Genomic DNA, 26,347 nt, shown 5'->3' with positions numbered 1-26,347 from the left:
GCCAGGAAGCTGCATCTACTTGGAGGTGTTTTGTCAGCATAAATACATGCCATTTCTTCTCTTCTCACCCAGCCTGGCTACTGTGGTATGATTTCATATCCTAACTGCCTGCTTTTTTAATGAATAGCATCTATCTGCCTGACTTGCAATAATGTGCTTGCAGAACCCATTACTCAGCTGCACTGCAGTTCCGAGTCTAAAGCGAACAGCATGAGGAGCTGCCTTCTGAAAGTAGGATCTTCTACCTTCATCGCCTTCCTTCAGTGTTGTGATCAGTCACTAGATGTTTGTCTGGGTAAGGCAATTAGCCCTTTCAAGTCTCTGGTTTGGGGGTAGGCAAAAACTAAGTGGAGGCAATGAGATAAACAGATATATATCTGGGAGCAATTTCACAACAGAAATAAAAAACATTATTTAAAAAAAAAAAGAGCTCAATGATTTGGAGTAATGGCAACAGCAATTATCAGCTGGTTACATCTCTGATAATTCGCATGACAATAGAGCCCTCTGATCGCACGTGTTTCTGAAAAACTGTGTCATGACCTAAACTTCTTGTGGGGATGCTTTATTGTAATCTAGCAAAAAAAGATCTGATTTGTTCCGAGCACTGACGACTCCTGCATGGCTACAAAATGCTCTGTACAAACCCAGGCCGCAGGGAAAACCCCTCAGCACTGACACAGCAAAGAAGTGACACAAAGAATTGAAGGCTGCCACCGACCTCGTACCCAAAACAGGCTACCCAAAGCTTCGACATTGACAGCAAGAATGTACACAGCAGAAATAATAAACAATAAACCTGCTCTCTTGAATTACTGCCATATCAGAGTTCTAGACGCTGCTTTATAGAAGGTAAATTTCAGAAATATTTCAAATAGTGAGCTTGGATTCACAGCAGTGCCTTGTCTCTGCTTTAAGCCAATATTTTATTTGGGCTTTCCTAACATTTTGCCTCAGAGCAGTCCTAAAGTTCTTCAAGAAAAAATATTCCAGCTGAAATTTTGCTTTGTGCAGCATCCCATTGCAAATAAACAATTCTTCCTTATGGAGATGTCGGACTGTTGTATTCCAAGACCTTTTAGCCCTAAATCCTTACCTATTTTAAATCAGTAACAGAATCACCTCCTTTCCCCGCCCCTTTCCATACCCTAACACAGAATGATGCCTTAATATTACCTGCAGCCACTCCCGCCCTAGCGAGCTGCCGACCCCCCGGCACTAAAACAGCTTCCTGCTGAAAACAGCTTCTAATCCACCTTTAAATCTTTCTACTTACTTGCTAATCATCTCCTGACTAATGTTTACTGGTTATCTCCCGACACGTAAACTTCCTAAAAATCCTGAACTCAACGAAAAAAGGATTTGCTGGACCCACCACTGACCCACCCCCCCCCCCCCCAAAAATCAGTCCTTTCCCCTGCCCCTGGTTATTCTGCTGTCATGGATCAGAACAAATCCTCTGCCACCGCCCCATTCTGCTTTTAGACTGAAGAAGCAGCTCCCGGCATGAAAGCGGTGAAATAGCTTTATGGCTTCACAACTTCATGATTTATATCATGGCAGATTTTTTTTTTTTTTTTTTAAATCATCTAAATGTTTTGTTTGTTTGTTTGTTCGGTGCTGGGAAAGCAAGAGGCACTGTATCATTTTCTCATAGCAAAGAAAAAAATGGCAACTGAAAAAGTTCAGCTGCTTCCATGTAACAGCTGCCTGAACAGGTGGAATATAAAGACCAGATTAGCTCCACGCTTCAGCAGCAGATTCACCTAGGATTTAATTCCAGCCTGCAGCAACAAACACACTTCTCCTTCATTGCATTTATCCCTTTATTTCCCTTTTTGAGGTTACCTGGTGGTGTTTTCTGTTAGCTCCTGTCGCACAGGCACCAGACGTCTATGCGGTCCCCCAAGTCCCGCAGCTCTCCCTCATCACCACTCATCCACGGGGAATGTCGGTCCCACTTCACAGCCAACGGCAGCAAGCAAAACTCATCATCTGAGTTCCAGTACTGCTTAAATGCGCTGGAAACCACCACTGGCTGCTCTGCCCGACAAAAAACTGTCGGAGCCCGGAAAAGGCAGTGGGGGTAGGGCTCGCTGGCTTTTTTAAATGACCTAATACTGCCAATTAGGAAGTAGCTTTGCGCAGTTCAGAAGGACACTGGCAACGTTTCAACCAGACGAGCAAAGAAAATGCAAGAGAGCCCCGTTGTACCCTCTGACTCCACGTTAGCAAAAATAAAGGGGAGAAGCGAAGGAGCAGCACTAAGCAAATCAACCCTCATGCCCACATGAAAGCATATAACTTGAAGATACAATAATCCAAATAGCTCCCTCCCATTCATTCCTTCTCCAGGGAGGATTCACGTGCTAGAAATTCTTGTGCACAGATTCATAGGAGAGGATGTCCTGTCTTTACCTCCAGTGCCAGCCAAGCAACTGAAAGTTTTAACATGTAACTTCAGATTTGTTCTCTCTCAGAAGAAAAGCCCCCAACACCTACACTTCCTCTGCAAGGCAGGCCTCCTGCTTTTATCTCCCTGCCTTTGCTGATGAGACTCTAGAGGCACACCTACAAAGAAAAAACTAAAAAGTAGGAAACCAACTGATTTTTCCTACCTGTAACAGGCTCAGCTCGTTGCACTGCTGGGCTGACATTCCTCTTCTTCGTCAAGGAGCTTAAATCCATTTCTCCATTAAGGCTGGCTCCCGCATCCACTGCAGCCTGGGGCTCAAGCCCCACTTTTTCTGCAGCTGGTAATTCAGGGGAACAAGGTGTCTCTGCTGCAAAAACCACCGCATCAAAACTTTTTACCATTTTAGGAACTTTATCCAGAGGGAAGCCATCATCTGCCGAAACCGAACTCTTTACTCCCACATTTTCCACTGACTCAACAGCATGCAAACGGCACGAACACGGCGAGAAGGGCGATTCGGGTACAGCTTGGCTTTGCTTTCCCCGGGGCTCAGCCAAGACCTCCCCCTGAGCAGCTTTCGCAGTGGGACCAGCGTCGCTCTCGCCGGCCGGACACACGGTGTCGGTGCTGGAGTCGCTGTCGCACGTGGGCTCTTCTGCGATGGGCTGAAGTGCTGCCCGGGGAAGCACGCTTTCCGTATCCTCCTGCTCTTCGAGATACGCTGCCACGGGGGTTATTGTCACGGGCCTTAACACTTCCTTACCCTCAGAGGCATCACCCGGGGCTCCCATTTCCGAAGCATCCTTTAATTCGGGGGTGCTGCTGCGCGGGGAGATTGGCTGTTGGGTTTGGTTGGGCTCGTGTTCTTGGTTCAGCCCCATGTCCGAACGAGGGTCGCGCTCTGCACCCGGTGACTCGCCTGCTGATGCAGGTCCATGCATGGTGCCTTCTCCTGCACCCGCCGCCCCGGTCTCAGATGCTTCTTCGGCATGGACTGTCCCTTTCAGCCCAGCATCCACATTGCTGCTGCCTGCCACAGGCCCCCCCTGACTGCAGGCAGAGGGTTTCACAACAGCAGCGAGAAGTTCCTCCGACAAAACCTGCTCCCCGCCACTCGCACAAGCCTCCGGCTCCGGCTCAGCTTTGCCTCCTTCAGCCTGCTGCGAGAGACCCTGCTCCGGAGAGCCCCCGTCCCCTGCACCGTCCCCAGGCCAGCCAGCTCCGGCGGCTACCCTGCCGTGCTCCCCGGCGAGCTCTGCTGAGCCTGCCGCCACTGCTTCCTGGTTTTGTTTAGGTTCTTCATTACGAATTACAGAGGGTGTGCCTATTAAGTTCTCCTCCGCACAGTCTGCGCCCTTGGCGCACGGAGCTAATGCAGGGTCGCCACCTTGCAGAGCTACCTCCTGCCCGGGCGGTGCCACCGCAGCATCCCCCTCCGGACTCACAGCCGGTCCCTCTCCTCTGGGTAGGGAGGCGAGTGAGTTCATCTCACCGCTCAGCCCCTCCTGCTCTGAAGCGCTTTCTGCGATCTCTGCTTTGGTCTGCGTGGGCTCTCTTTCTGCCACGCATGTGCTCGCATCCTGCGCAGGGAGCGATGCAGGCTCACGTTTGCTCTCTTGAGCAGCGTCCGGTTTGAGGCTGTCGCCCATTTCATCTTTAACGACAGTCTGATCAGCAGAAGGGTGACAGCTAGCAACTTCCTGACCTCCATCTGCAGAATCTGTGCTTCCTCCATCTCTGCTGCTGCTGGTATCAGTTCCTACTGGCTCCTCTTCACAGGCTTCGCTGCCCTCCATTGCTTCAGCTGCACGTTCAGTGATCTTACCGCTCTCCTGGCAACACGCAGCTTCCGCACTGCTTTGATTAGATCCACCAACATCATTGTTTTCAGGTTTAGTATCAGGGCCATCAGTTTCCACGCTGTCTTCCAGCGAGGGCGAGCTGGATTTGCCATCTGCGCAACCTGCTTCCACCTGCCCTTCTCGCTCCCCACTCCTACCACTGCCATGGATTTCCAAACCAGGACCAGGTTTCGATGCACATACGGGAACCTTCACCCCATTCACTGCTGGCAACGCTGCCCCGGCGCTCGCAGCGACATCCTGCCTCGCTGCGACACGGGCATCGCCTTGGCTTTCCAAGAAGCCACTGTTTACCTGATCAGTGCATGAGTCCGCTCCCGTCTCTTTGCTATCGCCAGTCTTGCAAAGGTCAACAGAGACATCGCCAGCGCCGCCGTCTGCATTCACACCATCACATGCTGGTACTGCTCCCACATTTGCATCCTCCCCATCTGCACACTCAGTGCCATTAAAACCACTGAGTAAGGGCTGAGCAGCACTGGCTGACTCTTCCTGAGCTGCCGATTGCTCTTCTAGGTTTGCAGTCCTCCTTTCCCTGGCCTCAGCCATCCCATCCTCTGCCTGCTGCTGGCCCGCAGCCTTCTCAGCCACCCCTGTACAGTTCCTGCATTCAGTCTGGCCCATAGCCACATCCACACCCTCCAAGGAAGCTGGGGCTTCGCCTGCAGTTTCAACCACAGTAACAGTACTGTCAGCTGCACGCTCCTCGGCAGCTTGCGCTTCCTGATGGGGACTGTCTTTACTGCACAAGCCGGCTTGATCCAAACCAATTCCAGCAGATGTCATTCCAGCTTCCTCATCTGTATTTCCACAGGATGGAAGACTTACGGCGCCGTTTACTCTTGCACACAGGCTCACTGCGGAGTCCTCCTCATCTGATGTAGTCCCAGAGCCTCGAGCAGAGGTTGGCCCCTCCTCTTCCCTTTTACTCAACGTCACTGTATTTTTACTTTCACAGAAGCGCTCTGGGCTCTTTGCATCCCCCAGGCTCAGCAAGTCATTTGGCGCATCATTAAAAGCTCCCAAACTCCTGCTGCTGCATTTCTCCTCCTGATGGGTTTGGTCTGAGAACTGCCCGATGTCCGGGTGAACAAGATCAGATGGACTTTCCTGCCTTCCTTCTCTTGCCATTTCTTTGAGGCTCTGAGAGGTAGTGGCCAGGTGACCATCTGGCTCTGCTTCTTTAGCACAGCTGTCTCCAGAATCTCCCAGTACAGGCTCTGTCTGCTGCCTTAAACTCTGTGACCAAATAAAAAAAAAAAAAAAAAAAAAAAACAATTGCTTTATCACACATTTACACCGTCTCCACCATCTACAAGACCTGCATCTACATAAACCTATTTGATGCAACTCCTGCTCCATCTGTACCTCTACCTGGTGTCCCTCGGGACAGAGTTACAAACATACTGCAGTGGGTATTTTACGTGTTGGTTTTGTTACGCAGTAACACTGAAATTATTAGAATGACAGAAACATCAGTCAGAAAGAGCATCTGGAGGTCTAACCCAACCTCTTGCCTGAAGCTGAACTATCACCAATGCAACATCAGGTCAGCCATGACTTTGTCCTGCCAAGTCCCCATAACCTCGGATGATGAAGTACCCACCACCTCTCTGGGCAATCTGTTCCAGTGCCACACCACCCTCCCATGAAGGAGTTTTTCCTAACAGCCAGCTTGAACCCCCTAAAGCTGCAGCTTGTCCCTTTATCCCCTTGTTACGGCATCTGCCACCACTGAGAAGAGCTGTAATCTTTGTAATTGTCCTTCAAGCAGTTGTAGTCATAGTTCTTGAGTGCACTTAAATTCAAGATCAGTAAACAGCAGAATTCAATCTACCAAAGAATGCAAATATATATACCAGTCTAGTCCCAAAGGGCTTGAGCAAATGCTGCTTAAGAGCAGCTTCAGATCCCTGCCTGATGGCACTCCCCAGTTCTCATCAGCGTTGCTCAATTTTCTCTATACTGACACGGAAATTGGCTGATGATGTCCAAACACCACCACTTGTCTCCTACTCCTAGGACTGAACTAATCATCTAATCTATTCCTGAGAATTGCATGCATAATTAAATGTCTGATATTTACTTCCTAAATGGAAATAAAAATTTGAAAATGATGACATACTATTAAAATTAATATGTGCATTTCCATGGAACAGTAGCAATGTACTCAATTCCTCTCTATCCACATTTTCCTTCCAGAGCATCTGCTTTGTCAAGGATCCCCCAAGCTTTTATAGTTTGATACAATCAAACCTTTACTTAAAAAGAACCCTCTGTTTCAATATCTTCTTTTTTTATTCTCTTTGCTGCATATCAGTGTTCACATCTTAGAAAAAGTGACTTGTTAAAATTAACAAGCAACCTCAATCCTGCAATGTACACCCCACAAAGCTCCCTTGATTTTCTGCTGCAGACTTGGGGTTTTGCACCATAAGCTTTCAGAGGTCACACTGGTTTCTCAGTAAGTGCCTGTGATTCTCCACAAATACAAAACTCTAATGAACTATTTCAAACCTGCTATTTTTTGCCTTTATTTGTAAAAATACTCCAAAAACTACATGCATCCTAGAGGCCTAACTTAAACAGGTCCCTGCAAATTTTGTTTAAGACTCTAGTTCTCAGAGAAATAGAATTTCATGCCAAAAATGTCAGCTTAAACACCCCTTTTCTCCCTGAATATTAAAACGGCCAATATGTTAATTGGTGCATCGCAGGGAACTCCTGGGTATTGCATATACAAATAGTGGCTAAAATCATCACTGCTACATTGAGGATATTGCATTTACTTGTCTTTCCACACTCTGAGGTTTGCAAATGATGAACACCGCCACCGAATCACAGACCGCTAAACATACACCTGGTGTTTGCCACGAATCTCCTATTTAAAATAATCCTGCTACCCAGCTCCCACATACGCTGTCACTTATGCCAGAGCTCCCTGGTTTCGAGGCATCCCAAGACAGGCTAGCATTGGAGGCAGGCAGCACGGCATCTCCACCCATCGCGTAGCACAGGGATGGGGCGCTGGGCTCTGCGTGCAGCGGTACCCGCAGGCTGCAGCTATTTTTTTGCAAGGGCAAACAAGCAGGATCAAATGGCGTGCCGGCCGTCTGGTGGCTATGACCCCGCAGCAGAGCACGGAGACCGCGCTGCTGGCTCCCAGCCAGGATGGACAGACACAGAGACAACACAACCAGGACGGACAGACACAGCCAACAGCGGCACTTGCTTGGGAACAAGCAAGTTTTTCAAAAAGAGGGGCCGCGGCAGCCCCAGCATCCTCACGGTGAAGTCACTCAGCCGATAGCCTGAAAAATAGAGCAGTCTCCAAAGGAAGCCAACTGGCTTTTAACTGACCCGAAATGAACCTAAATGAAATAATTACAGGGCTGCTTTCCAAATTCAAATCAGATTAGATGTGAACTGAAACAGTGCTGGAAAGAAAAAGTCTAAACATAGCCTTTTCTGATTTCATTGTCAGGCAAAATGTACCCATCTGGCATTTGCACGAGCAAACAAGAAGCGAGCTGGATATGCCGGCCGTGCTTTCGTGGTTTTTGATGGAAAGGCGAAGTAATTTCACAGTTAGCCTCGGTTTGCCACTCATGCCATCAGTTTCTGTTGAGATGGGGAGTAATTAACACCTCTGGTGCCCAGGGAAGGGTGAAAATGGCTCAGGGTGGCCCGTACCTCTGAACATTCCCCGAGCCCACTGCCTGCAGATAACAATTCTCCCCTTCCTCAGTTAAAGGAACAAAAATATCCTGTTATTTAGATCCCACACCTCTGTCACGCAGATGTATGCGCTGATGGAACACCCACAAGTGATGCCAGCTGCGCAAGACGCGTGGGTGTTTCTGAGAAATGGCACAGAAGTGTCCCTCTGTTTCACCTGCCTGTCCCAACGGAGTCCCTGTGGCGCCTGTTCTAAAGCAGTGAGAGGAAGCCCTTCCAAAGCCCGACGGTCCCACGGTCTGACCGCCGCGGCGTCCGAGAGTCGCGCAGCAAGGGGACCACTACGGACACACAGACCGCATGTGGCCAGGGCAGGCTCATCCTCCGAGTCCTGCACCGAGGCGCTAAGGAAATAGCTGTTTTCTGCATCACCTGCGCCAGAAACTTCCCCTTCAGTCCCCTCTCTGACCCTGAACTTTCCATCTGAACAGAGACGCACCCACCCTGCGCAGCCCCCACAGACCCAGCCCCGCTCTGGAGCCTGCCTTATGCTGCCTGATGGCTGCCAGGCACCCTGGAGGGACAGCCCACCTCCAGGGAGGCTTCCCTGTCCATCCAAGCGGCTCCCAGCCTAATGAAGAAGGCAGGAGCAGGGAGCACAGAGAGCTCACGAGGCCAAGCAGAGCCCGCGCTGCACAGTCCCAAGCCTGCTTCTCTTCTGAGAGAGAAAATGTGCTGCCTAGTACAGCTTTATCAGATCTCCCTGTGCTCAAAGGAGAAGAAAATAGGCAGGTGTCCTCCTGGATGTTTGCTAATGACGTCCAGAGAAAACGTCGAGGTGAATACAGCCCCAAAGGGTGCCTCCGTGGGGAAGTCCTCCGCAGGTGCCAGGCTGCTGGTGAGGCAGCAACCAGCCAGCCCCGCTTTTCTTTCATCATCTCCGCCTCTTCCTTACCATGTGCTGGTGGCTCTGCATGTGCATCTGAAGGTGCCGTATGTCACTCTCCAAGCTGGCCGCTGCCCCTTCCTTGGCTTCAGCCGTCAGCATGTAAACATCGAGCCCGCGGTGGTGCTTCACGCTGTACTCCCCCGAGTGCACAGTGTGAGACAAGGTGCTCCAGGAGTCTGGTTCCCTGGCTTCCTCTCTGCAATAAAACAAGCGCAGGTTAATCTGCAGGCAAGGAGGGATGCTGCATCGCAGGACACGCACGCTGTTCTTCACTCTGGACAGTCATCTAATCAACGGCCTGAGCGAAACAGAGCACCGTCTCCAGGGCCAGACAGACAAATACACACGCATGCTTCTCCGTCTTGAAAATTAATGTGATTTAGAGTTAATGCCAGCCACAAGCTTTATTTCACAAGGGCCTTCTCAGCTAGAGAGACCTGCTGCTCTTCCCCAGACTATGAAGGACTAGCAGCAAAGGGCAGAACAATTGCTTTTCAAATGGAATTTACTGCAGGTGAAGATCACCAAAGCAGCTGCTGCAGAAAAACAGACACCTGAAAGACAGAGCTGCAGAGGGACAAGTTAGAAGGAATGAGAATCATCATAATACAGATGCTACAACTTCTACACCAAACCCAGCACGCCGCTTCACAAACACCCAACAGCCATCAAACTGTAGCAGTTTTTTCACTCCTGAAATGAATTTAGCTTGCTCTGTGAAACTGCTTCTGTACAAGATGTTCTCAATATTGTGAGATGGCTGTCCTTTTGCAGCAGTATCACGGATTTTCTTTTTACCGATAAAAAGGAAGGAAAGGAAAAAACAGATGCTGCTGTAGATCAGCATGAAAAAACAACTCAGTGGTTACATGTATTCAACAGAAATTTCTATTCAGTCATCTCTTTTCGAATGTCAAAGCCTGATTTTGCACAGGCTTGCGACTCAAAGCCCTAATTCTTTGGGTCTCACCGAGCTGCACAGAGGCTGTGTTGTTGCTACTTTAAGGGGGTGAGGAAACATTTATCTTATCGAGGTGTTCATCGAAAGCTTCAGGTTTACAGATTCCATTTTTGATCAGAACTGATTCAGGAAACCCCAAATCTGTTTTAAATGTCCCAGGACAGAGCAGCTCACACGGCACCCTCCCAAGTGCCGCATCGCCCGGGAGGGATGTGGAGCTGAGCAGGAACATTATGGGAACAGGGGCTTATGCTGACCTGCTCAAGTACGTAAGAAATGGAAACGTCTCTGTTTTCCTTTCACTAGGGATGCATCTACTGAGAGCCAGCCCCAGCTGAGAGCATGTCCCCTCCCCGTCATGGAGACCAGCCCCTGTCACAACAGGCATCCCCAGATGTCCTTCTGCAGCACAGCTACAGACTTCCCTAGCAGGGACAGAGCTGTGATTGTATGCAAATAATTAGAAATTCAAGAAGGTACATATACAGCAAATGTATACCATCAACCAGATAAAATTACATATAGATTTCAGCATCTTTGCCGACTGGTTTCTTACTTTAGAAGTAGCAAACCTTTCTAATGGGCAAGTGCCCACCTAGCAAACCAGAGGGCTACCTCTCTGGGAAGCCACACAAGTCAGAAGGCAAAGTCGTAACAAGCAAATGATACCATGATTGGCAACAGGAATGGGCTGAGCAGGGTGAGGAAAGGGTTGGATGGTTCATCATAGGGCAGAGAAACCTGTGCAGACGACGGTGGTGGCAGCTCTGCCCTGGCACAACACCCGCCCCCTCCCGTGACTCATTTTGGGCTAAATCCGCAAGAAGATTCAGACAAAGTGAACCTACGTCTTCCACCATTCACTACCACGTAACTCAATTGACTTCAGCAGAATTACTCTCGATTTAAACAGAATCAATATTTCCATAGAGAAACAGAAGGAAGCATTCAGGTTTTGGTGGTGATTAGTATAAATCCATGGAGGCACTGAAGTCAACTGAGCCATTACAAGTGACTAAAGAAATGACCTTCCTTTATCAAGGAAACACAGACATTTCTGTCTGGAGTATTTTTCTTTTCAGCTGTCATATATGAGAAACTACTGTACTCAGGGCCACTCTCAGAGTACAACAAGGCAGTCGGCACAAAACCCATATTCACTCACTCATGGGGACAACATCAGCCAGATTAAAGAACTGAGCACAATGAGTCTGCTCCACTTTCTCATCAGCTTCAAGTACACTTATGAGCGTCTTCAAATCAGCACTCACAATGCAGCCTGCACGACTCAAGCCTTAAAGGACCCTTGGCGACTTCAAAACCCTCAAAATCTGGAGCGAGATGACAGGCAGGCACAGTCCGCTGCCACACCGTGAGCACGCCCATCCCTCCTGCAATCTGCCACCTTCACCTTCACACGGCCCAGATGGATCAAATAATCACTTCTGCTTACAAAGACAGCAATTTCTTTTCATATTCAAGCTGCCGATCTGTGTTACGCTCTATAAAGGGCTTTAAACCCCTTGAAAAACCACAATCTTTCTCACATCCAGCCAACTACAAACAACTCCAAGCTCTTATTTTTAGTAGCAGTTACCTACGTTATATGAAATTAAGCAGAGAGGTAGTGGATGTCTCAATCTACTGACTCCTTCAAATCATCCCTTTCATACCCTGCTGCATCCCAGCACTGCTCGACTGCAGCAGAGAGGACAAATGGGTGCCCACAAGCGTTAACTTGTTTGCACACTGCTATTTCTGTTGTTCAGGCAGTCACGTCCAAGGGCACGTAGATCACATGAGAAGATGCTTCTGCTCGTTCGTCTTCGTACATTGAGCTTAATCGTTTGTGTCTGCATGTCTCACTGCAATCTCTGGGTTTTACTGAGAGATGATAAAAACACACTTTCTTCCAGGAAAAAAAAAAAAAAACCAAACTCTGCAGTCATGTATTTTGTACTCCCTGGTTGTGAAAGACATTTATTTTGTACAGATTAGGAATTTCTGAAGTGATTGTATACAAGTGCATACCCAAGCTGGTCTACTAGGAGATAAAAACAGATATGCAAATATTTACTGAAGACTTATTAACAAAAATGAACCTAGAAACTCCAGCATTCAAGAAGTCTGAAAATCTGCTTCTGTTCAGCACAAAAATTCAATTTGCTGCAGTCTGCCAGCAACAAGGGAAATATGTCTTCTTATGAGGTTTAACCAATCCTGGGTCAATTCTTTCTCATCCTCCCTGTTCAGCAGCTTCCCATCAAAATATGTAAAAGATACCAGTGAGCTGAAAGTTTCATTGGCAAAATCTCTGAGCCCAACTTTTGCAGAAGAAAGTATCTTGCTTGGTTAGACAAGCAAGGACTGAGTGATAAGGCTGACAGCTTTCCCTAGCTCCAGCCTCGGCACAACCATGCCATGTCACACTGAAAAAGCCTGGAAGAAGTCCTCCAGCTCCGGTCCCTGCTGCTTCTGCTGCAGCCTTCTGTTCCACGGAGGTACACCCAGAAGGGAAATTGCTGGCTTCAAGAAAGGACAGACTTACCAGCCAGCCCTTCATCCACGGAAAGGTGGCTCAGAGAAGGGTGCCAACCCCAAACAGGGCGAGAGGAGAAGCAAACAAGCCTCCAAAATACTGTCGGGCCGTGCCCTGCTCTATCTGGACACTGATAAGATTGCTCAAACCGCAGCATCACCTCCTGCCCATTTGGCGTGTAAAACAAGACGACAGGTAGTGTTTTTTAAACCTCCCAGAATCGCCCAAGTAGACTCATCCCTGGCAAAGGAGAGGCCGTACCGTACTCGTGTGCTGAATCTCTTTCTGTCTCGTGGGGGAGCAGATAGGATGGCCCCGAGCCAGCGAGTGGCGGAAAGAGGGAGAGGAAAGCCTGCACCGACACAGCACGGCTCCTGGCTTCCTGCAGATACAGGCGAGATATTTTTAAGAAGAGGGAAGATAAGTGAGAAAGGGAGAACAAAAAAACCCGAGCAAAAACTCCGCCTGCCTTCAAAAGCTGCAGAAACTGCGCTCGGCGACAAGGGTTTGAAATTCGGTGGTGCCGATGCTCCCGGCAGGCGTGTTTTCCGCTACGGAGATAACAGGTTTTAAACAGAGGGGAGAGGAAGAGGAGGGGAAGAGATCAGAAAATGAACAAAAAAAGCCTCAGTGGGTTAAGCAGAACCTTGTGTTAGGAAGATTTATCCCACAGTTTTACAAATGGGCAAGGAAGGCGGTGTGGGAACTCAAGGTGTCATTTCCTGGGGATATCCCCTCCAGGGTTCTAAGCTGGACTTTGGCTGAAACAAAACAAACTCAGTAGCATTGCCAGCTCTTATGATCTTACTGTAAGCCTGACAACAGCTGTGGGTTTATCCTGAAAGCATCAACCCCTAGAATCACGTGATAAAGAAAAAAGAAAAAAAAAAAAGAAAAACAACAACCAAAAAACCCCCACTTTTTTTATTTCTTCTTAAATTAAACAAAGCCCCTAGTATTATGGTAGCAGTGAAAAGCTAGGAAATACTAGAATTTAGATGCTCTTATCTGTAAGGCAAATAAAAACTAAACTAAACTAAAGTGAATTTTAATCTTACATCCTTATCCAGATTCTGAATTATTACTATTGTTATATTATTGCACTGAAAATACTAGATCCGACAGACTGTGGTCTGGGATAAACAAGGAACGGTGCCTACTGGGACAGGATGCCGGACTTGGTGGCGATTGCACAACATGTCCGTAGCACAGGCAATTTAAATCGAGCCAACACTCCCTCCTGTGAAAACCCAGCACCCAGACTTAATGCAGTCACCAGCATCTAAACCCAAGACATCTTAGAAATTTGACAAAACAGAACTTCAACACTATTTGCAGAAGTGTTCCGGTAACAGAGGCTTTGTATACATACGATCAACTTTGCACCCACAATCTTCAGTGCCATACAAAACACTAGTGCACACAAACACTTTCTTGCTCCTCGTTTTTGTAACCATCAATATGCCTTGTATACGAGACTCAGAAAACACGTGCAACTAGTATGTGCTAGAATGGGTTAAAACAAATCAACCATTCGTAAATTTGAAAGATTTAACAAAGACAGCATTCATATTTCAGGTGTTTCCAAGTGTTCCAAAAGCCCCAGGAAAGTAGAAAAAAAAAATGTTTGTTACGTAAGAAAATTTTATAGATCACTCGCTAATTTGAATACTCGAAGGAAAGAGTTAAAGTTCATGCAATGCAGAAATGATGACTGATCCCTTACAGTGCTTCGCACAAACATGAACTGCAGTGGGTTCGGACACTGAACTGAATTCAGGATTGCATAACCTACCCTTCAATATCAGATTAAATATTTAACAACTGGATTCAAAATATTTAATGCTAACTTCTCGGTCCATTGATCAACACAGCTGTTTGCAGACACACATATCCTAAGAGAGCACATCCAGTATTTCCAACCACAAAGGATCTGCACTCCTAATCCCAAGCATTTCTAAGGCCCCAAAGTTAATTATACATTAAAAAAAAAACAATACAGCTACAAACTGTGGTAAATATATTTGACAAATTGTACGATGTGCATTTCATAAGAATAACTGTCTGTTATTAAATGCACTTTTCCATTTGTTTTACTTTCATAGTCTTATCTAAAAAGAAAGATGCCCTGCTCGGGATGTGGAGCCGTAGGTCCAACACAGAACTCAACATCAACTTGGAGTCTCATCAGTAAACAAAAGAAATTTAAGGTAAATCTATGAAATGCACTCAAGAGAGAAAACAGATGCCATCTGTTTAATTTTAAATACAAAAGCACAGCCATGGAGACTACAATGTTTTCTTTACAGCTAAAACCAGCATCTCAGATCAGGACAAGTGATATGAAAGGAAGACTTGTCTCTGCAGAACATCTCTGCGTGCTGCAAACGTGACCACAGACTCTGTAACACAACCTGAAGATGAAGCCGTCGCTTTGGCTGCCTCCGACACAGCAGTTCACAAAGTCGTCTTCTACCATAATCTGTTCAAACTTCAATCCCCACCATGAACGGCACTACTTCTAGCAGATCTGCTTCAAAGACTAAATACGAGTATCCTAACTGGGTAACCAGCTAACCCATTCTGGGAAATTACTTACCCACATTTTCTAAATTTATCCTGAAATGGAGCTGGTCTATCACAATCACTTACCAACCACGCAAGGTTGTTCAGGGCTTGTGGCCCCTGTGATTTTTGGGATCACCTCTGGATCAGGACTGCTATGGGGAGGAATCATTTTCTTTGCGTATCTTACCAAATCTTCTCAAATCTCTTCTTCTTTCTCCTCCTCACAGGCCTGTTTACATGAACATCATCTCCCAGGACCTCCACTTTCAGAGTGGGATATCAGAGACAAAAAAAAGCTGTTTCTACCATACGGACAAAGCCACTTCTCCCTCTTCTGTATTCAGAGGTGGATACATACAAAACAAAGGAGAGGAGGGAGCCAACGAATGAAAATGCAAGTCTTCACAGGGATGTGGGAACACACTAGGAAGAAGCTGGAGCACGCAGTGGTGAGTAGGTGGAAAGAGAGGAACGCAAACTTCCTGCTCCAGCACGTTCACACCTGGTTCCCCTGTCCCCCCACTCCCAGTCTACCCCTCTGCTGTGGCCAGAAGACACCCACAGCACCTCAGCGTCTTTCTAATCACGATGAGCAATCAGTTCAACAACAGTGTTCCAAAGAATAATCTTGAAGTTCAGCAATACACAGACACAAAACAGCCCATGTTCCTCCCATGCTTTTGTAGCTAAACAGCATCCTCTTAACACACGCATCTCTCATCAGGTCCTTTCTCGGTGCCCTTCTAATGTCTTTGAATCCCCCTTTAAATGTTAATCTTATGCCAGCGCTTATAGAGACAAAGTCAACTGTTCTCTCCAAGCCATACCCTAAACCTACTGCCCCGCACTCTGAATTGCAATCAAAAGGATTTGTTGCTTGTTTTGGGGTGGAAGAACAGAGAGAAAAACATCGGCGTTACTTCAATAAACACTTCAGCTGTTGATTCTGCTTAGCCAGAAATACAATTAAAAATATGTGTAGCATCACCTGCCCAGCGTGGTGGCAACCTTCTGGCCACCAGCATGTCCCCAGCTGTGTCCCGCTCGTGCTCCCCGTACAACAAATAGTAGGAGAACTGCTGGAATCAAGGGGAGACTCGGAGCCTGGCACGCTTAGTTCCCAGCTCGTAATAAAGGCAAGGGCGCACACGAGAAAAGGGGGGTCAGCCCATATATTCTCAGGGGTATAAGCACCCTGTTTACATCCAGCTGCCATGATCTGGCACTAAAGTCGTAGCAGTTGGCAATGTTTCCAGCTGCAGGAAACTAGTGATTTTAGAAAGCATCTGCACCGCAGACGGCTCTTCGCCTACTGAATTTAATGGAACAACCTAACACCAAAATTCAATGAAAAATGTCCATCTTTAACGATTGTCCCGATTTGGCAGGGCACCGTAAGAAATGCTTAATTTTAAGACCACGCTTAAACTCTCTGCTGAACATGAACTGGACATTTCTGAAATGAAACACGTGCCTAAAGGACTTGCTAAATTGGGGTGCAAAGAAACGAGGTACAAGGCAAATCCTTTTGCAGCTCTGGCTCAGAAAAGCAGAAAAGTGTATTCAATTATAAAAGTAAAGTTACTGAAAAAGCTTCCTCATTTGAGAGGCACCACGGAGATTACAGCACAGACTTCACCAATTACTTATGTAAAATCAGAACAATAGCAAGTGATAATCATGGATTACAAAACATTCATAAAACCCTCCTGCTACCACTGAGTTATTCCTCATGTGTGTTAATTAAATCCGTTTAATTTTGGAAATACAGACTTGTACTGACTTACAGTTTAACATACCGAGCCACCTGGCTGTTACCAGATATTAAGGAAGAGCAATCCCAGACCTGTGCAGAAGTGCTTTAGAGCAACAAGCAAGCAGAGAAACAAGCAAATGCAAAACTAGTATTAAGAGTAAAAAACTCAGAGACTCTTACAACTCTGAAACTTCTCCTTTGCAGGGATTAGAAAAATGCAAGAGTTTTTTTTATGGGCTTTACTTTTCTCTTACTACCCTTTTTCAGGGAGCATAAATCACTCTCAGCTTTGAAGGAACTACAAGCATTTGGCTTTACAGAAAAAAAATGATACTTTTGTGCTACTAGACAGAACTCTGCTCTGTAGAAATGAAATCAGAAATAAAATCAGTGTTTGTATGTTTTACAAAACGGTACTTCCGACTTCTCTGCAATTCTGCACGCTCGCTATTTCTTGGAGCCATTTTCCTTGCCTGACTTAGAGAGCACTGAAGAACATGGAGCTGGCAGGCAGATTATATTACTACACCGAACTACATCTGAAAACATCAACTACTGCAAAGTGCAGCTGTCCTATTGCACAGGCCAAGTTACTCACACGGGGCGCACTATACCCCCCTGTTTAATAAACTGTGCCGCCTCTTCAGAGCCAGCCGTTCCCTCATGAGCAGAGCAGCCGAGCTCTGCCAACGCCCCGCAGCCGGCATTGCCCAATTTAAACACCGGGAAGTAACAGCCTTCAAGGAAGGACCCTTCGCTTTCAAATCTGCTCCTGCCAGACTCAGAAATTGTTGAAACTCGGAGAGGGCTATGCAACCTGCCTAGTTTCCAAAGTTTTTTCACGCAAGCAAAGATAATTTATTTAAATTGTATTTAAAATTTGTATTTAAATTTGTATTTTTTAAAAAAAGCCCTATTAACCAAGCTGCTAGCAAGCAAACAAGAATGTTCCCAGAGAAAATCCTCGTTTTATTTTCTCCTAAAAAACTCCTGCCCTTATGCATCTGTCCTAGTCCATTTGCACTGCAGGACAATGTTTACTGTGCAGTTTTAGTCTCAAAGATAAAACAAGCACCCTCAGGAATGATACACAACCGATGAATAAACACTGCTATCGGCATCCTGCTCTCCATCTTCAGCGACCTACGTGTGCTCTATCACAGCTCCTCAGTTTGGTCTCGAAGGAAGCAGCGCAGGCACCTTTCCTGCCAGAAGATGCAAGAGCCAGTGCACAAGTTCGAGAGTACAGAAAGGAATACTTCCAGGGTTGCAAAATTTAAATTGGAAGCGTCTTTCATTTTTTTTACACGAAGAACTGCAACAGCTGAAAAGGGAAAGCACATCTGATGAACAGAAATTCAAAATGTCACCAGTGTAATTAGTTTTTGAGAAAAATATTTACACTGCAGCTGAATCGAGCTGCTTTGCAGCCGAACCCTGGCAAAACTGCAACAACGGAGAAGGTTTTGTGTCTGCTTTTTAATGATTGTATCCTAATTACAGCAAAATTTCACCCCTTCCCAGTGCTGGCTGGGAGAATCATTGTAAAATGCAGGGTCCTGCAAATTAGCAAGCAAGTGAACAATAAAATCTCCCCAAGGATAATGCATTACAAAACACACTGCATTCATTTATTTGGCGAAGTGCAGTTTAATTACTTGTAAAAATAATGCCTCCTTTGTACGGGCTCTCACTAGCATGCGTTGCTGCTCTGTATTTGCTGAGTGGTACGAGTTGCGTGCCAAATTCGTGTGCATGGATTATACAGCGTGCACACAAGCAGAGCGCAGAAAAGAGGTTGTACAGTATCCATTGTGTTTTGACAGCACATAAATGATATATACTCTCTTCATGGAATTTGGCTGCTTTTCTATATTTTGAAACTCAATATTTCTCTTCTCAGTAGGGATTTTCAAGCCTGAATCCCATCTCATTGCAGAAAGCGCTAGGCAAAATAAAAATCTCTGCTGGGAAATCAGGATGCATCCATTTTGCAGCCGCCACCCTCCCGTCAGGAAGGGCTGTGGCGGTCCCCATGTCACACGTGCTCCCACCGCTCCAGCCAGACCCGAGCTCGTAGCACGGTGCTTCACCACCATCCCACCCATTGAAAAAGGGGTCCACAACTTCCAGCGTCCACAGATTTCCGTTTGCAGGGCTTCATGGAGATAGCAGGGTTTTCAGAGTCACGGGATATATGGCATGGCTGTCAGATGTTTATACATTATATTTCCACCCAGCAGTTCAAGAGGAAAACTAACCCATAATGAACAGTTTAAGGATATACTAAGAACAACAGGATCGGGGATCTTGATGGTAACATTACTGAAGTTGCTAGTGTCTTATTTTCAAGGATGAACTGTAAAGGTCATCAGAGAAATCCCTTGGATTACACCAGCAGCACCCGTTAAAGGGAATGGCACAGGGCAATGCCATGGAATCCAAGTACGCTTTTTTCTTTCCACTGAGTGAGAACTGACATTCCGGTATTGGAACCGGCTGTGAAATCCTCCACCAAATACATGAATAGCTGTTGTAATAGTTTTGTTTACTTCCCATTTCTTTTTAAATTACCAGCTCTACTCATATTTGGACTGCAGTATTTGCTGTGAGCTCTATATTCAAGTTTTGGCCAACTTAAGCTTTTTATAACAAAGTTTTGGCCAACTTAAGGTTCTTGACAGTATGTAAAGTCTGTTAACATGGTTAGTCTCACCTTGGAGAACTTTGCTGCAGTTATGGGATGAATTTGCACATTCCAATTTTACCAGACAGTCTGCAAGAGAGTTGTGTGTTTTCACAGTATGACTGCTGAACTCGATGGAGAAGAAAGTGTCATTGTCATCATCTCCGTATTAATCCCAGCCAAGGGTGGCAGAAAAAATGCTTAGAGCAAGAGCATAGCTCTGGTGCCACCCTGAACCTTCTCCTTCACCCTCACTTTGCATGCGGTTGGCTGAATTGTTAAAGATGAAACTTAAATGCAATCACTCCAGAAACACAGATCATATTTTTGCCCTCTAACACCCTGCTCAACAACTATAGAAGGCAGAATAATTTACAATTCGTAACAGAGAAATTTTGCATGATAATATGGATGACACAGCAGACTCCTAAACATGACATTGGGTCATTCAACATAAACCCCAAGTATCTGAAAATTCAATTGAGAAAAACAAAGTTAATTACAAAGCTTAAGAGAACCAGGCATCAGAATAACACACATGCAGACCAAACCTTTCCTCCTTTACAAATAGCCCCCTCAGGACTTATTTAAGCTCTTTGTCTTTATTAGCCTCAGCTTTTAAAGCTCGATCTCTGAACATTCGCTATTCAAAAATAACTTGCCATCTTCTGAAGGTTTCCTTGTAAAACAATGCAGTAAATGCTCACGCAACTAGTTACTTGCTAGGAGTGAGTAAGATCTGGCTGCTTCTCATGACCGCTCAAGAGAGAACCATTTCTGCTATTAAATACTTGTATTAATAACCTAAATTTTTTACCTATGCTGGTGAGATACCTATTCTCTACAAGATGCTGTCTTACTTTAATACAATTATCATTATGTCGTTTGACCAAAAAACTCCAAATCTCCAAAGTATGAACACAACAGTCAACCACCACCACGGAGACTGCTAGCTCCCCTCTTCTGGGCAGCTGTGCTTGTTCGAACAAAAGCTGTTTCACTTGTGTTTGCATAAGGTTTGTCTTAATTAGTCAGTATTACAGTGACTCACTTTGGGCTTTAAGAGACAGCTGGAAGCAGAACACTGTGCAACAGAAAAGGAGAACATAACAATATTATTGCATTTCCCCTAAACCATAAAGACCTGCCCCCATTGCTGCTAGCAAGAAAGATAAAAGCAAAATTACATAAAAAGTGCCTTTAAGTGTAGAGTATGGCTCTTAGACACTATTCAGTGATAATGTACAGCAAAGGCAAGCTTGATACAGAATGGAAAACTAGCAGAGGAACCATCAAATCATTCTTACTCGGTCAAAAGCTGGTGCAGCTTCTGGTAGCCCCTCTCCAAGGCCAAGCTCACAGGCGTTGCCCCTTCGTTGTTGTGGATGCTGAGAGCTCCTCTTCCACCTGGCTGCTGGAGCAGAAACCACGTCAGCCGCAGCAGACCCAGCCTCACCGCAAAATGCATCAGCGTTTCCCGAGGGACATTCTCTGGGAAGAAAGAAGAGGGGAAAAAAAAAAAAAAAATGAAATGGGAATTTGTAGGCTGCGGGTTAGGTGAATGCCATATCCCCACCTCCCAGCCACACCACACTCAATGTGTGGCATGGAGCTGACAGCCCAAAAGCCAAGGAACCTGCAGCACCTGGAAAAACATGCTGGCTGCCAATACCCAGGGGAGACCAGTACTTCAAAGTCAGGGACACTCTATGGTGGGACTGGAAGTGCTCAGGACCTCTCAGGGTGAGACTGACCACAGAAGTCAATGTGAAAAAACCCACCGTTTTATAAGCAGCCACGGCAACCACCAAGTTGCAGCACTTCCAAACAGAACCTGGCTTGGTCAGGTGGGTTTTTCCAGATGTTCAAGCCTTCTCCTCACACACCCAGGACCAGGTTTTAGGAACAGACAAGTTTTGTTATTTAACAGGACGCTGATTTGAATCAAGGCATGAAAAAGATCAACTACATTGGAAGCGCAAATCTAAAGCAGTTATAAAAGAGAACAGTTAACCTCTCATGTAGACACAAAAAGGTGAGGATTTTGCTCTCCTGGCTTGATTATGCTTCAAAACAGCTTTTCCTAGCTTAATACAGTAGCTCTATCAGTTTGAGTAGCAGCATTTATAAACTAGCAATCTCCACTGCTGCTTTTCATGTTTAATAACCATGACCTTCTAATTTGGTAAAAGTCACTTCTGAGCCTAAGCTTTCATCACAAAAATATCCCCCTACTCTAAAAGCTGCAGCCCTAGAATGATGCTCTGAAAAGCTTCAACCAGAAATGAGCTCCAGATGCACTGCTGAAATATAGAATTTGCAGATGAAAGCCTGTTACTTCTGTATGAAAGGCAAAAGCATTTGGGTTTAAAAAAAAAAAGCGAGAAATAAAAATTTGTTCTTTTAATTAACAAGATTTCAGTATTGACTGGCAGCAGCAACAACAACAACAACAAAACACCAACTAGGTCTCGGTAAACCATGCCAATGAGCACACTTGGTATAATACCTTTAATATCATAGCAGTGACTTATTGGGTTGTTAATTTGGTTGCCAGCCAAACCTATACAGCAGGTTTAAAAATGCAAGTACATAATGGCTTTAGGATTTAATTAAGTATTTTTATCCTCAAGAAGTATGCCCCAAGAGAAATCACTTCTTCAAAGTGTTGTTGTTTTTCTGGCTTAGTTGCTTTCTTAAGGGACATCATTAAGACCTTCAGTGAAAAACAAAGCAAAAATGGGGAGTTCTCCCCTGCCTGACACACAATTTTTCCTGACATTTTGGATCAGTTTCTGAAGAACTAATCTGTATTCAAGAACCAAAAGCGTTCTGGCACAGTCTGTCTTCCAAATGACTCCAAACTAGGTCTCTGGGCTACAAACCAACCCTTCCCCCCTAACCTCCTCTTGATTACCGTAAAGCAAAACCATGCTGTCCTGAATACATGAGCATGTCTGAATGGAGGTTCCAGCTGATCAGAGAAAAAGGGAGTAGCTGAGCTCACTCAGAAACAAATTCTCAGCCTGTGGGAGAGTAATGACAAGGATTTTGGTATTAAGTGCTATGGAATGTAATGCTTTAGAAATAAACAACGCAACAAGGTAGTTAATCCACGGTTGTCACAATCTTGGACTTAATAATGAAAAATTATATAGACACTATATAGACAGACATAAAGGAAAGGCTACTGATGAGGTTGCAAAAAGGAGAAAGTGATGATACATGTGGGACTTATCTAGAGTGAAAGCAGATGCCCAAGGTTTCACTCAATGAACTTGCACAATACTCCTACATTACCTGTACTAGCACACTGGCAGAGTCAGCTAGCAGAACTAAAGCAGTACAACTCTTCCTACTGAGATGTAGGAAGCACAGAAGCACTTCTGTTACAGCAAACAACTGCTGTCCAAATAAAGAATGTGTTGCACTGGTCTGACCACATCTGTTCTAGTACAGGATCTCCTGTTCTAGCTGCTTTGTTGAAAGGAAAAATCATCTTCCTAACTGGAAGTGGACTTCCTAACTAAAGTGGACAGCCTTGCACCAAAACTGAGCAGCATAGACCTGCAAAGCATAAGCACGGGTTCCTGGACCAAAATGCTTCCTCCTCCTTCAGCTGAGCGCCTTACAGTTAGGTAGAAGCATCTTCTAGTCACCAACTCATGGTTCAGCAATAAACACAACTATCAATTGCAAGCTTTGCAAGATACAGGGAAGTACTCATCTTGTCCCTGATCCAACTGGATGCCCCTCTCTGCCTCGTAGTTCCATAGATGAAATGCCCCCTCCCAATTGTCTCAAATGCCCATCTAATGTAATCTGCTCATATGACTGCAACTTCTGAAAATCCCACCTTTTTCCCATTCTTTTAAAACAATCTTCTTTATCATCAAATTAGTGGACAAGCAAATTAGTGTCCCAGCGTTTGGATGGAGGTGTCTACAAACACAACTGAACTGAATGTGGCTGTGCTCCAATGCCTTTGAGCACCGACGACGTGCACAGAAGATCTGTACGAGAAGACATGGAGTGTTGCCATCCAGAGCATATTAAACGTACAAACTCACTATCCAAGTCTATTTGGAAAGATCTGTCTAACATATAAACTGGCATGAGGCCATTCTAACAGATGGGCACAAATGATGGCAGCAAAGAGACAAAGTACTGTATATAGAACAACTGCAGGGGCCCCAGGCAATGGCTTCAGGAGGTTTTGGAGTGTGCAAAACTTAACATGGCTACAGTTAAAAGGCGTGTGCCATCTGTTGGCTGGATTAACTACTAATATATAATGAAAAATACATCTGTTGGTGTACAGTGTTGCTCAGAACAAGACAAGAGCTGGTCTGTATCAAGTACAGGAGTGTTGCTGGATGGAGACGGGAGGAAGACGGAGGGATGAAGCTTGTAGCACCAAATGTTGGAAATTCAGTCAATTATTTCAAAGTTTTAATGCCCGTCCCAGACATGGAAGAATAGCAAAAGCTTTAACATCCAATAGCTAGAGCTTCTTCTCCTATCAAGCATGAGCTCCTCGTCTTAAAATGGCTGTCCTTTGAATGTCAACAAAAAGCTTCTTGTAATTAGGAAATTGTGGAAATACAAGACACATGATACTGGAAAGGCAAAAGTTGTTTTGTTCCTTTCTCATTTCCTAGTAATAGGCAAGAGTTGAAACATATGATTATTGTCCCATAATGGCAGGGCACTCTAATCCAGCTGGCAAAACATAAGACTTTAAATATATTATTTTTATGTATTTTTTTTTCAGCTGTGACACATGAACAGACAGTTTATCTGGGTAACTAAGGACAAAATTTCCATAGAAGACTGTCAAATGTACTTTGCTAATGGTAAAGGATTAAGTTTTAAGGTGCTATTAGCACAAAACAAATAAACATTGAAGAAAAAAAAAAGCTTAGGTATGACACATCCAAAAAGACACAAACTGTTCTCGAAGTAAAAACTTTCATTTTAATCCTGATTAAATAACAGAAAAAAAAAAAAAAACACCTGTTCCTTTTTAAAGATCACTCTTTATATAGAGCAACCCACACCTAACTGCTCAGTTTATCCTCCATGCCCTGAGACATCTCATCAAGGAACAAACAGCCATTGACTGGCTAGCATCTCTTGCTAGTCTTCCTGTGACGGTGACCTTCACTTGGTTCTCACCCAAAATCACATATACTTGGCAATTTTGAAATCTACCATCAAATCTGGTCTCAAAATTTTGTTTTCTGCTGGAAATGTTCTCACTGCTCAGATCAATCCTTGAGAAACACGGGGAGCAAAAACCAGAAACAAGCTATCACTGAACGCTGAGGTCCTAGAAGTAGGCTCCAGCAGACAACAGTACCGAAGAAAGGTCAAGGCAAAGATGCTGTGTTTGGAGTTATGAGTTCAGTCAATAAAAAGATGTGTGGGTAATTCTTCTTTAATTTTATAAACAAGACATTTTTCAAAGCACACCAAAGGATCTTCATATCCCTGTTCCCACTAATATCAAAGGGAATAGAAACTTTCTCATGCCAATGATTTCTCAGCCACAGACTGAGCAGTACATCTGAGTACTAAGCAGCACATTTCAGACACTGCCTGAACAAGAATTATTTTCTGCTTCCCATTTTCCACTGCAGAGGGCATTAAACTTACGAATGGGAAAGACTTTTTACATCTTATCAAGCTGAACAGACCACTTTGTGCTGTTGGCACAGAAAAGATCATGTCGATTTATACCATACAGTCCTTTATCAGAGGGCAGAGAAGGTGGTGAGCAGCAGACTGGAAACCCAACAAAAAGAATACCTGTAACTATTACGCTGAAAGGGTTTAACAAGAAACTATAAAAAGAGTGCAGCAGATGAACAGATTAAAGCTTTATGTCTGAAGAACATCATCAGCTGCATATCTTTAACATCCTCCCATGGAAAAAAATGTTAGCTCCTAATAATAAAATTTCCTTCTAGCTATTTCTGAAACCTTCTTAAAGGTTTTTTAGGCTTTTCGCTTTTTTCTTTAAAATAAGGCACTTTTTTTGTTATTTTCTCTCTTCAGACATTCTCCCTTTCTGTAAAAAAAAAACCAAATTAATGATCTCAAATCATGGTGACACTCATGTGGTGGTGCACACTGAAATCCTACTGGGTTTGTATGTAAAGTTATTAAACCCATAACCCAAATCCGTTCAGACTATTTCAAACCAGGACAAAGCATTTCCCTCTCCACCCACCTCCTACCTGGCGAGCTCACGGGGTTTCATTTCTCAAGCAGTACTTACTGCACATGGATGTTTATTCTGCAGCATTTCTGGGAAGCTGTACGTATTCAAGATGTCAGTAACTGTGTTCCTAAAGTTAAGGAGCTGTTAAATGTTTTATCTAATGAGATGGTCTCCTGGTTATCTACCTGTAATCATGGCTGACTATCTCACAGCTCATCAAAGGGATGGCTCCTTACTCTCCCACGAGGAACGGCTCCGTACAGTGGTTGATCACCACAACCCTCTGCCAACATTAACTCGTTCCTGGAAGCACCATCTCAGGAAGCTCACACAACCGAAACTGTAACCATAGATCTGGGTTTCACTGCTTACTTTTAATGAGCAAAATAAAAAGACTGTTTCCTCAAAGGTTTTGTCAGAATATTACTTAAAAGAGATTTTGAAAGTGATCTATTTACTACTGATAGATAACTCAAGGATTATGCTCTCTAAGCTTTTCACACCTGAGCCTTGGATCCTCCCTAATGTTTTTCCTGCCTTTTTTTCCCCACTGCAACACAAACAAGCCATAATCATTACTCATACCTCCAAATATTCTGTTCTGATTTTCTAGTTAGCTTATTTTCTCTTCACTCATTTAAAATGGAAAATCACAATCCTGTATTTACATTGCATACATCCTCAGAATACATATTAAATTTTGATT

General features: G+C 44.9%; 1 protein-coding gene across 1 annotated transcript in view; it reads right to left on the bottom strand.

The window, feature by feature from the left end:
• The window catches only part of AKAP13 (A-kinase anchoring protein 13), a 137,406-nt gene that overhangs the window by 94,619 nt on the left and 16,440 nt on the right, over positions 1 to 26,347 (bottom strand). Inside the window, exons 4-6 of the mRNA XM_075714142.1 lie at positions 20,723 to 20,906; positions 8,912 to 9,101; positions 2,619 to 5,517 (exon numbers count right to left, since the gene is read on the bottom strand). Coding sequence (XP_075570257.1) covers positions 2,619 to 5,517; positions 8,912 to 9,101; positions 20,723 to 20,906 — 3,273 coding nt within the window. The remainder of the gene's footprint in view (positions 1 to 2,618; positions 5,518 to 8,911; positions 9,102 to 20,722; positions 20,907 to 26,347) is intronic.

Source organism: Pelecanus crispus, chromosome 7 (genome assembly GCF_030463565.1).
Source record: "Pelecanus crispus isolate bPelCri1 chromosome 7, bPelCri1.pri, whole genome shotgun sequence".
NCBI lineage: Eukaryota > Metazoa > Chordata > Aves > Pelecaniformes > Pelecanidae > Pelecanus > Pelecanus crispus.
This window is presented reverse-complemented; position numbering and strand designations above follow the sequence as displayed.